This window comes from Eumetopias jubatus, unplaced genomic scaffold (genome assembly GCF_037043125.1).
Source record: "Eumetopias jubatus isolate StellerSeaLion01/CBP00866 unplaced genomic scaffold, mEumJub1_p1.0 scaffold_3, whole genome shotgun sequence".
Taxonomy (NCBI): domain Eukaryota; kingdom Metazoa; phylum Chordata; class Mammalia; order Carnivora; family Otariidae; genus Eumetopias; species Eumetopias jubatus.
Window position 1 is genome coordinate 121264280 of NW_028274809.1, and position 13910 is coordinate 121278189.

At 46.1% G+C, this 13910-nt stretch overlaps 1 protein-coding gene across 1 annotated transcript; it reads right to left on the reverse strand.

Moving 5' to 3' along the window:
- Positions 1–8589, reverse strand: URAD (ureidoimidazoline (2-oxo-4-hydroxy-4-carboxy-5-) decarboxylase). The gene is made up of 2 exons (XM_088022183.1): positions 8406–8589; positions 1–347 (listed from the first exon to the last, which is right to left on the reverse strand). The coding sequence occupies exons 1-2, from the start codon at positions 8587–8589 to the stop codon at positions 1–3; spliced, it is 531 nt and encodes a 176-aa protein (XP_087878309.1).
- Between the last annotated feature and the right edge of the window lie 5321 nt (positions 8590–13910).

Below are 13910 nucleotides of genomic sequence, written 5' to 3' on the forward strand. Positions count from 1 at the left end.
CTACAGCCCGGCCGAGTGGGCGCCCAGGAGGTCGGCGAGACGCAGGTGGCCGATCTTCTTCACCTCGCCCAGGGCGGTGCGCAACTCCTGCGCCGGCGGGCGGTGCAGCCGGCGCGCCAGCTCCCGCCGCACCGCCGCCGGGTCGCTCAGACGCGCAGCGAGCACGAAGGGGAAGCCGAAGCGCGCGCGGTACTGCGCGTTGAGCTCCGCCAGCCGGAGCCGCTCGTCCGCGCCCAGGCTCGTCAGGCCCGCGCTTCTCTGCTCGCGCTGCGACTCGGCGGTGAGCGTGCCCCGCTGCAGCTCGCGGCCCGCCAGGTCCGGGTGGCAGCGCAGGATGCCCTCTTGGCCTGCAGGGAAGCACAGACACGCGTCAGGGGCACGTTACCGCGCCGCGGGGAGGACGCACGGGGCTGCCTGCGGGCAGAGCTGGGCCTCTTACCCCGCCCGAAGAGGGCCTCGCGAGGGAAGCAGGGTCTTCAGGAGGTGACGAAGGGGCAACAAGGGGTGTCCTGGAGGTTCAGGGGTGCCCACTGCAACCGCCCCTCAAACACGTCCCGAACCTTCGGACGCCCCTCCGTCCCAACTTCAGGGGCCTCGGCCTGGACCCGGGGCGGGGCGGGAAGTGACAAGTTTGTCCTTTGAGACCTTGGGGCAAGAAGAGCGGAGGGGAGAGGCCACTGGGGCTCGGAATTTACGACTTGCTCGGGAGGGAGCAGGGACGCGATAAGGAGACCGAGCATTTCGTATCTTTTCAAAGTCCTTTGCTCTCAAGGGGGCTTTGATGTCGAAGAGGGCCGGACACAAGGGCCTGAAGACTTCCTGCAAAAGCCACAGAATGGGTTTCGTTCTGTTCCAAAGGAGAAGGGCGGGGAGGGTCCAGAGGGATAACATCCATGGGGCTTGGCAAATAAATGTCCAGGATTTTGTGATCCGAAGTGTGAGTTTTGGGCTTCTGGAATCAAGCATCCAAAGAGCCTTACAGATGATTAACTGCAAAGAAGCCCATTTCCAGCCGGAATTCCACAGCCCTTTGAATGAAAGTGACTTTCCTCCTTTTAGGAAAATAACACCCACTCACCACCCACCCTGTCTGAGGCTGTTTCCCCTTCTCCAACTTTAGGTCCCAAAGACACTGCAGAGACTACCTTGGAGTTTTCTTGGAAGATAGTTTCTCAGAATCTCCTAGGCCTAAAATTGGAAAACCCTGGTGTGATACCTGAGATTTTCAATCCGAATCCAGGGAGTTTCCCTGAGCCCCGGCCAACCATTTTGCTTAGCTCTCTAAAGAGAGAATTCAAATCCTCAAGGCTGGGCAAGATTTCAGATATGGTAAGCAGACAGCCCTAATCTGTACAATGAGGATAATGACACCTAACTTGCTGAGTAGTTGTGAAGATTAGAGACAATTCATTTCCCTAAAACACAGTGCCTAATGCTAGCAAACATCCAATAAACAGCCGTTATTATTAGTTATAGTAAACATTGTAACTGGACTGTGGTGCAGCTGGGAGTATCTGACCGTGGCACTGGGATTAGTCATGAGTTGGAAAAGGAGATCATTTAAAACTCACTCTAGTTATGGCATAAACCTCCCGGTACTCAAGCCTTATAGTTTCTGCCCAATTAAAGAATGATTGGGATGGCACCATCTAACTCAGACAGTTGCCAGGTGGGGATAACTGGGGGGTGGGGTGGGGAACATCTGCATTTAAGAGAGCATTCAGTGAAAGCTCAATGGGATTAGGTGACCTGCCCAAGGTCACTTAGCTAGTAGCTCAAATGCCAGGTGATTTGGGGGCACTGGCTGCCCCTACAAGGTTAAGGAGCGCTTATTTAAATGAAACTTGAGTCACCAATTCTTCCATCTCTACAACACCACTATTCTAGACCTCCTCTTACGTCCCAGTCCCCGGGGCACTGCAAATGGGAGGTGGTTCTTTTCTGTTTCCTGTCTCCAGCCCGGTCCAGGTGGGGCGAAAATGAAGGTGTTACCTGCACTCCCCGCCCCAACCCCTGGTCCTGGAGGTTGGCTGTGCCCAGCGGGCAGCTGCCTTGCAGAATCTACTCCGCACCCACCCAGCCCTGGGCCCCGCAAAGGCCGGCTGGAGAATGGGAAAACAGAGTCCTGGGCCGCTCTACAGGTCCAGACCCAGAGGGCTCGCCCTGGCTCCCCCTCCTTGCATATTCAGGTTTTCAAAGCAGTCTGTAGATGTGGGGCGCTAGCTGAGACCCAGTCTTCTCAGTGGCTCCCCCTCTCTCAGCTTCCCTCCCCCCCTTATTTCTTATTCTCTAGAAGCCCAACTTGAGCTTGGGGGAAGTCATTAGCTATTGGTGGGTGGTGCCGTTGTGGGGGTCCTTCCCCAGCGGACTAGCCTAGCTGAGAGCAGAGCAGAGAGGTGGAGGTGCAGCGTGCACCAGACCTGCCTCTTTCCTTTTTGCTTTTGCACCTCGCTTCCCACTCCCCTGGGTTCGTCTTCCCTCTTGAAAATGCCGCCTGGGGTTAATATTTGCCTAGGATTGAGCCTGTGTTTTACACTGTTTGCAGGGAGGAGAGGGGGAAGAGGAGAGAAGGGAGACCCAGAAAGGGGCAGAGCAAAGAGAAGAAGAACACACACACACACACACACACACACACACACACACACACACACACAGCTGCCGATAAAAAGAGAAAGGTACAGGGAGTCCGTTAGAGGATGGTAGGTCAGAAAAAAAGAGAACCTGATCCCATCCAACCAGACTTCCCCTTTATTGTCCCACAACACTGACCCCATGAGTACTCCCCGGGGGAGGCACTGACCCAGCTCAGTGGAGTGTCTTGTGGTTCACAGGACCATTTGAATGCTGCCTGTTCTTCAGTCTTTCCTAAAACCCTACTGCCTGTGTCACTGGCATGTGACATGTAGAGATGTAGGTGTAGACATGTATTATTTGCTATGACCACAAGTCATGCATCTTTGCATCTACAAGAGTACCTGGCACAGAGCTGACTCTTTCTATTTCAATAGGAGAACAGCGCAGGCGCCGGCGGCCACGGTGGAGCAGGCAATTGGCTTAGAACCCCACTGCGGGCCACCAGGGTCCCGACATCAGTAGGAACTAGTGTGTTCTCCCTCCTGGTACAATGGATCATCTGTCCTTTCTGCTGTGTTCCTGAAGCCAGCCCCTCTTTTCATCTCAAGACTACAATTTCAAACATCCATTTCTCTTCCCCACGCCCTTCTCTGCTTTATCCTCATCAACACACAAACATGCCTTAGAATCACTCATCCCATCAAGAAATTTAAAACCCACCTTTGATTCCCTATTGTCCTCTAGGTTCTCCCTCTATCTCCGCTCCTCCTTACAGCAAACTCCTCAAAGGAGTTGTCCACTCAGTGTTCCTCCCTTTCTCACCTCCTATTCCTCCATTCATTCCATTAAGCTTGCAGCCCCACCAACCAACCAATGTGCACTCATCAAGGTCACAGATGATGGACATCTTGCCCAAACACAATGACCAGTGCTCTGTCTTCTTCCTCAGCCTCTTGGGAGAATGTCACATGGTTGTTTCGCTCTTCTTCTTAAAAGATTACCATCACTTGCCTCCTTTCTTTGATGGCTCTTGCTTTGCCAGGTCACTAACACCAAAGTACCCCAGGACTCAGTACTTACATGTCTTCCCTTCTGTTTTTACTTTGATGCCCAGATGTTCTCATTGGGTCCCAGGTCTTTAAATGCCCTCAGTTTTGGGTTTTGTTTGTTCGTTTTTAAAGATTTTTATTTATTTATTTATTTCAAGGGGGGAGAGAATGATGTGGTGGGCAGGGGAAGACGAGAGGGAGAAGCAGGCTCCCTGATGAAGAGGGAGCCCGCCCCAGGAATGCCATCAGTTTTTTTGATAACACCCAGATCCAATCTAGCCTACAGCTTTCCAATGAGTTCCTTTGTTACAGTCCATACGGACACTCAGTATTTTCATGTGGATGATTAGTAGGCACCTCAGACTTAACAAGCTTTCATTTTCCACCTTGTCCTCTCAATTGTAAAGTTTTCCGCATTGTAGAAAACAGCACTCCTACCCATTCAGTTACTCAGATTAAAAATTTAGAAGTTATCCTTAATTTCTCTTTGTTTTTGACCTGACTTCCCCCCCAAAATCGATCAAAAAAACCCGTTGAGGGGCAGCTGGGTGGTGCAGTCAGTTAAGTCTCCACCGACTCTTGGTTTCAGCTCAGGTCCTGGTCTCAGGGTCCTGAGATCCAGCCCCTTGTCAGGCTCCACGCTCAGCAGGGAGTCTGCTTGAGACTCCCTCTCCCTTTGCCCCTTCCACCCCCACTTTCTCTCTCAAAAATAAATAAATACATCTTTAAAAAAACTGTGAGTCTAGTATGGTGACTAACATAACATAATAAAATAAAATTTAATTTAATTTAATGTAAAAACTGCCAGTCTAACTCTAAAATGTATTCTGAGAATCCAGTCACATCTCTCCATCTCTCCTGCTCCAACTTTAGTCTGAATGAGCATCACCCCTCACTTTTAGCACCTCTGCAGCCCCCCCCGACCTTTCTTTCCTTATATCCCTCCACTCTTCACTATTCCTCACGTAACCATGGGCTTTCTGTGTTCCTGAAATGCCAAAAGTCTCAGGTTCCTTTTCTTAGATGGCCTTCTCCTAGATCTTAGACTGCTTCCTCCTCATTTTTTGGTTTTAAATTCAAATGTCACTTCCTAAGAAAGATATCTTTTATTACATATTTTCTTCTAATAGTGTCTAGAATGTGAAATTATCTCACTTATTTATGTTAATCCTGTCTCTACTAGAATGTACCTCATTGAAGGTAGACACTTGTTTTGTTCACTGTTCTATCCCCAATGCCTGGGACAATTCCTGGGGCACAGTGGGCACCTGACCAACACATTACTCTTAGGAAGGAGTGCTATATGTTTTTTTTTTTTTGATTGCACACATTTTTTTAAAGATTTTATTTATTTATTTGACACAGAGAGACAGCGAGAGAGGGAGCACAAGCAGGGGGAGTGGGAGAGGGAGAAGCAGGCTTCCCGCGGAGCAGGGAGCCCGATGCGGGGCTCGATCCCAGGACCCTGGGATCATGACCTGAGCTGAAGGCAGCCGCTTAACGACTGAGCCACCCGGGCACCTGATTGCACACATTTTAATAGTCTCTTCTAAATACCTTATAGTCTGCATTTCAGGAAATTATTAGTATCTTTTTTATTCATTCAACAACTATGTTGTGAAATAAATATTAAGTAATAAATTATGGAAATATTGCCATTTTGAAATATCACAAGGAAATACATGATTAACCTATTTTATGAGAGGGTTTTTTTTTTTTTTAACACAGATCAGTCCTGAATTGGTTTGTTATTGGCTGTGGGGGGGGGATGGGTGGGTGTTTCAACCATCTTCCCTTTACCTTTGCGTTGCCCCTTGCCTGGAAATCAGGAACTGATTGGCTCAAAAAGGCACTTGGCCAATTAATGCTAGAGCTGAATATTAATCCTGGACTGCCACCTGCTGACCAGTAATTGTCACAGTGCAACTTAACTAGATTGTCAACCTCGATTTACTCTAGAAACAAGATTTTGGTTTCTGCTAATGGTAGAGAGATCATGTATAAAACAAAGCCTTAACCAGGTAGATCACCATATCCCAAACTTTTCTTTAAGGTGTCTTTTAGTGTTAGGATTCAAAGACTCTCTTACACCCAGTTTGTTCCAACCATGCACAGATTAAAGCTGGACTAGTCGGTAAATCCCTTTGTATTTGTTTATGTAAACAGCCAAACATAGGATCTGGGACAACAAGCATTAATGTTAACTGAATAAATTACTGAATGAATAGATGAAACCCCTAGAAACTGTTTCTAGACTGTTCTTCTGATTCTCTAAAAATGCTTCAAATGCTGTTGGGTTGACTATCAGGGTTTTGAATTCCAGTTCTGCCACTTTCTAGTTGTGTGTTCTTGATCAAGTTATTTAATCTCCTTGTGCCTCGGTTTTTCATCTGTAAAATGGGTATAATAATAATACTTGCTTTATAAGATGATTGTAAGGATTAAATGAGTGGACAAATGCAAAATGCTGAGAAAAGTGCCTGAAACACACCAATAGTAACGGTCAAATGCTTTTTGGCTATTGTTATTATTAGTTGTCTATCTAACAACATCATTGTCATCGTCCTCCTCCTCATCATCATCGAGATGATTCGATACAGTGTAACCACCCATACAGCGTTGACGCTCTGCTCCCAGCTGCCTAAGAGAGTGCGGAGACCGGCTTAGGGCTGAGAAGCAGGCTCCACCCACAGGGAAGTCTCTCCACAGAACAGTGTCTAGTGCAGAAGCAAACAACCCTCCAACTCCCTCTGGTCATTTTGTCCCATTGACCTGCTACTAAAGTCACTCCAGGGAAAATGTGTGGGTAAGGGGTAATACCAGGAACCATCGTCTTCTAAAGTCATTTTATGATCTCATCTTCTGAATCATTTCATGCATTTAAATCTTGGTTAAGTCCTGGTATCCTGTTCACTGAGTGATGTAGGATTCTGACGCTGGCCAGAATGCCGAGGTCCCGTTGAGTTAGGAGAGAGATCAAATACAAGCCTCAGGAGGGAGGGAGTGAATGCCAACCTCAAATCCCACTTTGCTCAGGACTGTGATTGGATTTAACCTTATCTAGACCTTAACTAACCTTAACTAGAACCTCTGCTCAAACCAATCGGGGTGACTGCTGGTGGGAAGGAAGACAGAAATAGGGAAGTTTTAATTTTTATTATTTAAGTTCCTGGCACAGTAAACCCTAAATAAATGTTGAATAACTGGATAAACCAGTGAATACTAGATTTAAATTATCCATGTGATACCTTCCCTCCCCAACCCACCACCCCTCGGATATTAAGATAGATATTGGGATTTTTCTCCTTTTTATTTTTAACTTGATAGAAAAGATGCCATTCATAAGGCATTCACACCCTTTAGAAATTCTGTCCCTCTGGCCTAGAAGGCTTTCATTTGACCTGCATTTTCCTGTCAGACATTTTGAACATGGGTTCTGGTGGCTTCTTGCTCTTTCCAGCTCGCTCTGCAGGCTGTGGGCTGACAAGGGGAGCCCCTTCGCTCATCAAGCTGGGGCTAACCACTCCTGTGAGTCATCAGTTACAAGGCTCTGGTGTCCGTCAGCCCCACTGATGCCTGAGCCCAGTGGCGGAGCTGAGAAAGGCCCTGAGAAGTGGGTGACTGCCAACATAGCCCCGACATTTCTGACAGTTTGAGTTTATAACACTGTCCTCCCCTCTTGCTAGATGTGCCTAAAATAACTTAAAATGAGTCCCTTCCTTGGGAGACATTCACCTGACAATTGGAAACCATCCTGAATGTCTAACTCTGGACGGATAGGCAAGAGTCCGTTTGTTGGCCTCGTAGTGGAGAAGAGAGTGGCTCTTCTTTCCCCACCCCTCCACACACACACCAGATCTCTGTGGAAGGCCCCTCTGTGAAGGCAGCCCTTGTCCCTTGCCTCCCTTCAGGCTTTTCTGAAGATAGCTGGACAGCCCCGGAAGCAGCCCTGACTCTAACCCTCGGCCTCTGAATTCTTGTGAGACCATGTGTCATTCTGAGTCACTTGGGGTTAGCCTAAACCTCCACCTCTACCTCTCCTCACCCCACACCCAGAAGTGTCTCCTTTTCTCTCTCTACCCAGAGGAAATCAACAATTTCTTTCCCTTTCTCCAGAGGAATTCCTTCAGATTTTTGTCTTTTCCCCTTCACTCCCTCGGGGAGTTGCTGATCTGAATGAGTTTACTTTCCTCAGCAGTCCAGTCCAGACTGGCCCTTTCTGGTAAAAATGTCAGCCATTTGCTCTTTCCCCGGGCTCCTGAGATATTCTGATACTGTGCTGTCTCCTCTCTTGCATACAGGACATTCCCAAAGTGAACACACTTGGCTAAGAGAGGGTGGGCCTTCAGCCTGACCTTTGGCCTCCGAGCGACTGTGAGGCCTGAGGAGACAAGTGCCTGTTCTTCTTTCCTCCCGACCTCATAGCTTTAACATTTAACAGCCACTTTACCTGAGCCAACATATGTCTCTTTTTTCTGGATTTTTTTTTTTTTTAAGTAGCTCCTTGCCCAGTGTGGAGCCCAACAAGGGGCTGGAACTCATGACCCTGAGATCAAGACCTGAGCTGAGACCAACATATGTCTTTAATTCTACTTTTGGCCTAACACCTTGCAAGTGTCTGACTCCCATTTACTAAGTCTGAGGAAATTAAACCTGACAATAGAAACTGCTAATCAATATATCAACGATGAGCAACTTGGCTGAAATATCTTAAAAATATTTTGATAAGCATATTTGAAATCCCTTTGTAGAGATTCTCAGCATCTAATGCTGAAGCCTTACCTGACTGTGGAAGGGCATCAATAAAGGCAAAAAAGTGCTTCTCTAAATCTTCCAAGTTGGAGAATGGGCGCTGGGACCAAACAGCAGCTGCAATCAGGGGACATCTCTCAATGACATTCCCAAACACATCCACAAATTCTCCGAAGTCCATGGAGTTGACCTTCTCAATGTCCATTGCTTGCATTCAACCTGAGGCAGCAGAACGACAGCTCCCCTCTCGAAAGTGAGTGACTCTGGCTCTGCTTACCAGCTTATATTTGCTGAATGCGCAAGTTTTTTTTTTTTTTTTTTTTAATGCAACACCAGCTTGGCATGTTTTGAATGCCTCTGGCAGAAGTGGATCCACAATCCTTGTGTAATGAGCAAACACTGGCTAAGGTTCTAATCCAGGGAGTGGAGATCTCTACAAGGGATATGTTTCCCACCAAACTGTTCCCACAAAGGGAGGGACCCTATTTCACTGTGGGCCTTCAAGCTAGAGAGACTTTTGGTGTCATTAACATTTTAATGTCAAGGGTATCTCAGGAAGTTTTCTCTGATAACTCCAAGACAGGTCACAAGGCCACCCACTTAAAATTTGATTTCCCATGTGTCACAGCTAGAGAAGTCAGGTCATGTGTTTTATGCTTTCTCTGTATCTCAGATGCTTAACATAATAGGTACTTCATAAATGCTCATTACACAGGATGTGCTGTCTAAGAAATAATTGTGCCCCATTCTCAGTTGTCTCTCAAACACCATTATGTGTTACTTTCTTCCTGAATATATATACACCTATCTGAAATCACTTTGCTTATTATACTTATTTGCATATCATCTCTCAGCCCCAACTAATTTCATGAGCCTGGAGATGGTGTGTCTTGTTTGCCTCTGGGTCCTGGGTGCCTAGAACTGTGCCCATGGTAGGTACCCAATAAACACCATGGGATGAATTAGTTGACCAAATGACCACATAGATTAAATTTCTCACCCTAATAGCTTTCATGTATATTAAAAAAAAACCCCAAAAAATACCATGGAAGGTAAAGTCAAAGAAAAGAAGGGGTCAAATTTTTATTTTATTTATTTATTTTTAACATTTTCTTTATTTATTTGACAGAAGGAGACACAGCGAGAGAGGAAACACAAGCAGGGGGAGTGGGAGAGGGAGAAGCAGGCTTCCCGCTGAGCAGGGAGCCTGATGCGGGGCTCGATCCTAGGACCCCGGGATCATGACCTGAGCCGAAGGCAGACGCTTAATGACTGAGCCACCCAGGTGCCCCAAGAGGTCAAAATTTTAAAATAAACTGCCGCTGTTTCCCTTTAGAACAAAAAAAAATGCAAACATATTTCTAAAAGTCATACTAGCTACATGTTTGCCTCCATCTGAGTCAAAACTCAAGGGCAGAGCAGCTCTTAGCATTAGTAAGTCAGTTACGTTTGCCACTGTGGCTTATGAGAGGCGGGTGACCATAGTGCCCTTGACAATCTTTCAGCAACCACAGATTTTGTTTCCTCCCTCTGTTTGTAGACACTTTCCAGCCCAGGTCCTCTCTGACTACCTGGGCCAAAAGGTCATGGCTGACAGAGTGGCCAAGACTTCATCTCTTGAAAAGGAGCTGATTAGATTTGTTTTTCCAGGAAGTAAATCCAGTATCAGAAGACTGCCATTACTGGCTTGTCTTCATATGAGATTAACACGTATCTATAATGTACCCGTGTATATGTGAAAACACACTGAATCCTGAAGTGTGTACACAGTTTTGGGTGTAGAACCCAGTGTGGAGAGCACGGACCCAGGAGAGTTCTGATCCTGGCTCTGCCACTATGACTGGACAATTGGCAAGTTACTGAACTTTCTTTTCTTCAGTTTCTTTCTCTGTAAAATGGGGATAATAATGTATTTATCTTCTGGGATTTTGTGAAAGATGAGTGACTATACAGAAGTGCCCACAACAGCTCCTTTACAGAGCACTACAAGAGGCGTGGGCTAATATTTTCTGTGTACAATCTCTCCATTGGACCAACAACAGAATTTTCTCCGTTTTCCTTTCTGCCATTGGTCTTCTCCTTGTGTGTGCAGGCTTTGCTGCAGACCCAGTTAACAGCCCAATATCCATTTCTTCCCCTCCTCCTCGAGGATAGCACCACCCTGAGCCTTGGTTCACTCTAACGTGACTTGCGCAGCATCTGCAATGCCCAAATAAGACTGTGGGGAGATAAGATTGAGGGGAAGTCTGGCTGGATCCCCACAATTGGTTTGTCCAGGCTCCCCAGCCTTATTCTAATCCTCATCCCTGGACTCTGGGAAAAGAAGGTAGACCAGAAGCCAAGAAAGAAGACCATCTTGGGTCCATGGCTCTTTGTCCCCCACCCCTCCAGCCTGACCCTTACTATTTCCTGCTCTTATCTCTGCACACTGAGGGTCTCCCCACCCCCAAAGGAGCCCCTGCCTGGGGCTTGGAGCCTGGGGGTTCTCAGTTCCTCTGAGAACAGCAGGAGATAGACATCTGAATTTGCAAGTAGAAACTCCTTCCACTCACGGCAATGCTGATACACAAGGGTAGGAAGGACCTCCCCTACTGGTATTACTACCTTTCTGGCAGAGACTAGACACTGAACTTTTTATTTTGGTCTGTCTACTGTATAATAATGAAACTCCAAATAACCTACTCACATTCGAACCTTCAAGAAACAAAAAAGTTAAGGAATTAAAGAGTCGCGGACATAGAAACAATACTGACGACAACAACAAAATACAAATCCCTAAGGCGGAACTCAGCAGCTCATGCCATTGAGCTTCACTCAGCACTCTGGGCTTCACCTCTGTTGACTCTCACCAATCAGATCAATCCAAGAAATGGCACGTGGTCAGAAGGTAAGGCAATTTTCAGCCGAGCAAAAAGCTAATTTATTGAATAGTACACCATATATAGGAGGATTGCGTGGTGTACAAATTATACATCAATAAAGCTTTTTTTTAAAAGTGAAATGATATAAAGATGTAGCCTCATAATTTGTTTGACTGTACCAGATAGGATTCTTACGTTCCAGTTGCTGAATATATTATATTTGATTTTATTATAATTTTTCTCTTAAGAGGTTTATAGCTGAACACAGAGAATTTTTTTTCCTTCAAGTAGGCTCCGTGCCCAGTGTGGAGCCCAATGTGGAGCTTGAACGCAGGACCCTGAGATCAAGACCTGGACGCTTAAGCGACTGAGCCACCCAGGCGCCTCGACACAGAGAAAATGCTGAAATGGGCACAAATTTTTGTTTCGTTTTTTTTGGTTGAAACATTCACACGTCCGCTCCCTTTAACTAGCAGCCCTTAACTTCTCATTTATGGAGTTTAAAGGGGAGTGTTTTCCCAATAAGATGCCAGAAAGACAGATTGCTCTCCTCCATATATATTTTTAATTTGAGGCAAATTGGGAGTCGGAACTCAGATAATCTTGCTGTTACCAGACCACGTTCCTTAGCTGAGGACTGAGCCAAAAGCAAGAAACTGGCAGGAGCCCAGACCTTGGGTGTGGCTGCGAGGAAGCGGAGGGTGTGGTCCCAGCCAGGCCTGCACTTAGCTTTGTGTGTCTAAGTCAGTGACTTAACCTTCTTAAACCTTCGTTTCACCGGCTGGTAAACTGCCGCTGGACAACAAATGTTAATATAAAGAGTTCATCAGAGCAAACCTTGAAGACATTGTGCTAGGTGAAATAAGCCGGCTACAAAACGACCAATACTGGATGATTCTACTCATACGAGGTACCTAGAGGAGCAAAATTCAGAGACGCAGAAAGTAGAGGGCCGCCTGGGTGGCTCAGTCAGTTAAGCATCTGCCTTCAGCTCAGGTCATGATCCTGGGGTCCTGCTTGTCCCTCGCCCTCTGCCCTTCCCCCAACTCACACATGCACACTCTCTCTGTCTCTTTCTAAAATAAATAAATAAAATCTTTTTTCTTTTCTTTTTCTTTTTTTTTTAAAAAGAAGCAGAAAGTGGAATGGTGATTGTCAGGGGCTGGAGGTAGATGGAATAGAGAGTTAATGTTTAATGGGGATAGAGTGTCAGTTTGCAAAGATAAAAAAGTTCCATCTGGAGATGAAAGGTGGTGATGGTTGCACAACATTGTGAATGTACTTATTGCCATTGAGCCCTAGACTTAAAAATGGTTCAGATGGTAAATTGTACATATGCATGTACATGTGTTATATATATTTTACCAGAAAAAATTCATCAAGCCTTTTCTGCCTCAGTAAGATAGTTTGGAATTTAATACATGGTAGGCTTCTAGGAGCTAAAAAAGATGTGGTGTTGTTAGGTGGTAACTCCCACCACCTTTTTTTCTGTTGCTGAGGGTCATTGTGGCATAGACAGAAGCAAATTTGAATGCTGATATGTCATTTATTTTTGACAAAAATGACAGTGGGAGTGGCAGGCGGGTTCGGATAAGCATGTCACTGGGAAAGTCCTTCATGAAGAGCTGAGGAAAGAGAAGGAAGATCAGGAAGAAACACAAGTGGCAGAGGTGGGTGAAGGAAGGACAGAAGGTGGATAATCGAAGGGCTGGAACTTTGATAAGAGGTCACCCAGGACATCTTCCTGCTGCAGGCCAAACACCCCTGGCTGTTTTCCTTACTCCAAAAGATCTCTGAGAAACAGACTGTTTTCAACAGGAAGCCAGTCCAGGCTCAAGCAACACTAAGCATAGAAGGTGCTCCAAGAAGAATAAGCTCCAAAGTCAATCCCCTACGCAGATAAATGCACTGTGTAGAATTGAATGGTAAAAACCAGATTCTATAAAGAAGCTGACATAGACCGCTCTGTTATTGTGGGGAATGTGATAAATAATGCACATAAAATGTGCAATCGTTATCATAGTCAAGAAATAACTGAGTATTGAATAAATGAATTTAAGTGATCTATGTAGAGGGTTGTTCTTCCTTCTAATTAACAGATTGGCCTTTTCTTTATTCCGCTTGTTAAAATTTGCCTTTCCAGAGGCAGAGTATAGGAACGAAGTCCAGCCCAATGCCTGGGATTAATTAAAAAACAGTAGTCCTACGGCGCCACCTACTGGTTGGATGGAGGGGGCTATGCACGCAGTAGCAGGAACACATCTCTAAAATCAGTGCTTGTAAGTTGTGTTCTTCCACGTGGTAAAAATGTGTAGTTGGGGGCGCCTGGATGGCTTAGTCAGATTACTTAAATAAATAAAACTTAAAAAAATAAAATAAAATAATAAAGATTTAATTTTTATGTAATCTCTATACTCAACGTGGGGCCTGAACCCACAAACCCAAGATCAAGAGTCACACGCTCTTCTGACTGAGCCAGCCAGGCAACCCAAAAATAATTTTTTTTTAATTTTATTTATTTGACAGAGAGACACAGCGAGAGAGGGAAGAGAAGCAGGGGGAGTGGGAGAGGGAGAAGCAGGTTTCCCATGGAGCAGGGAGCCGTGTACGGGGCTCAATCTCAGGACTCCGTGATCACGACCTGAGCCAAGGCAGACGCCGAAAGACTGAGCCA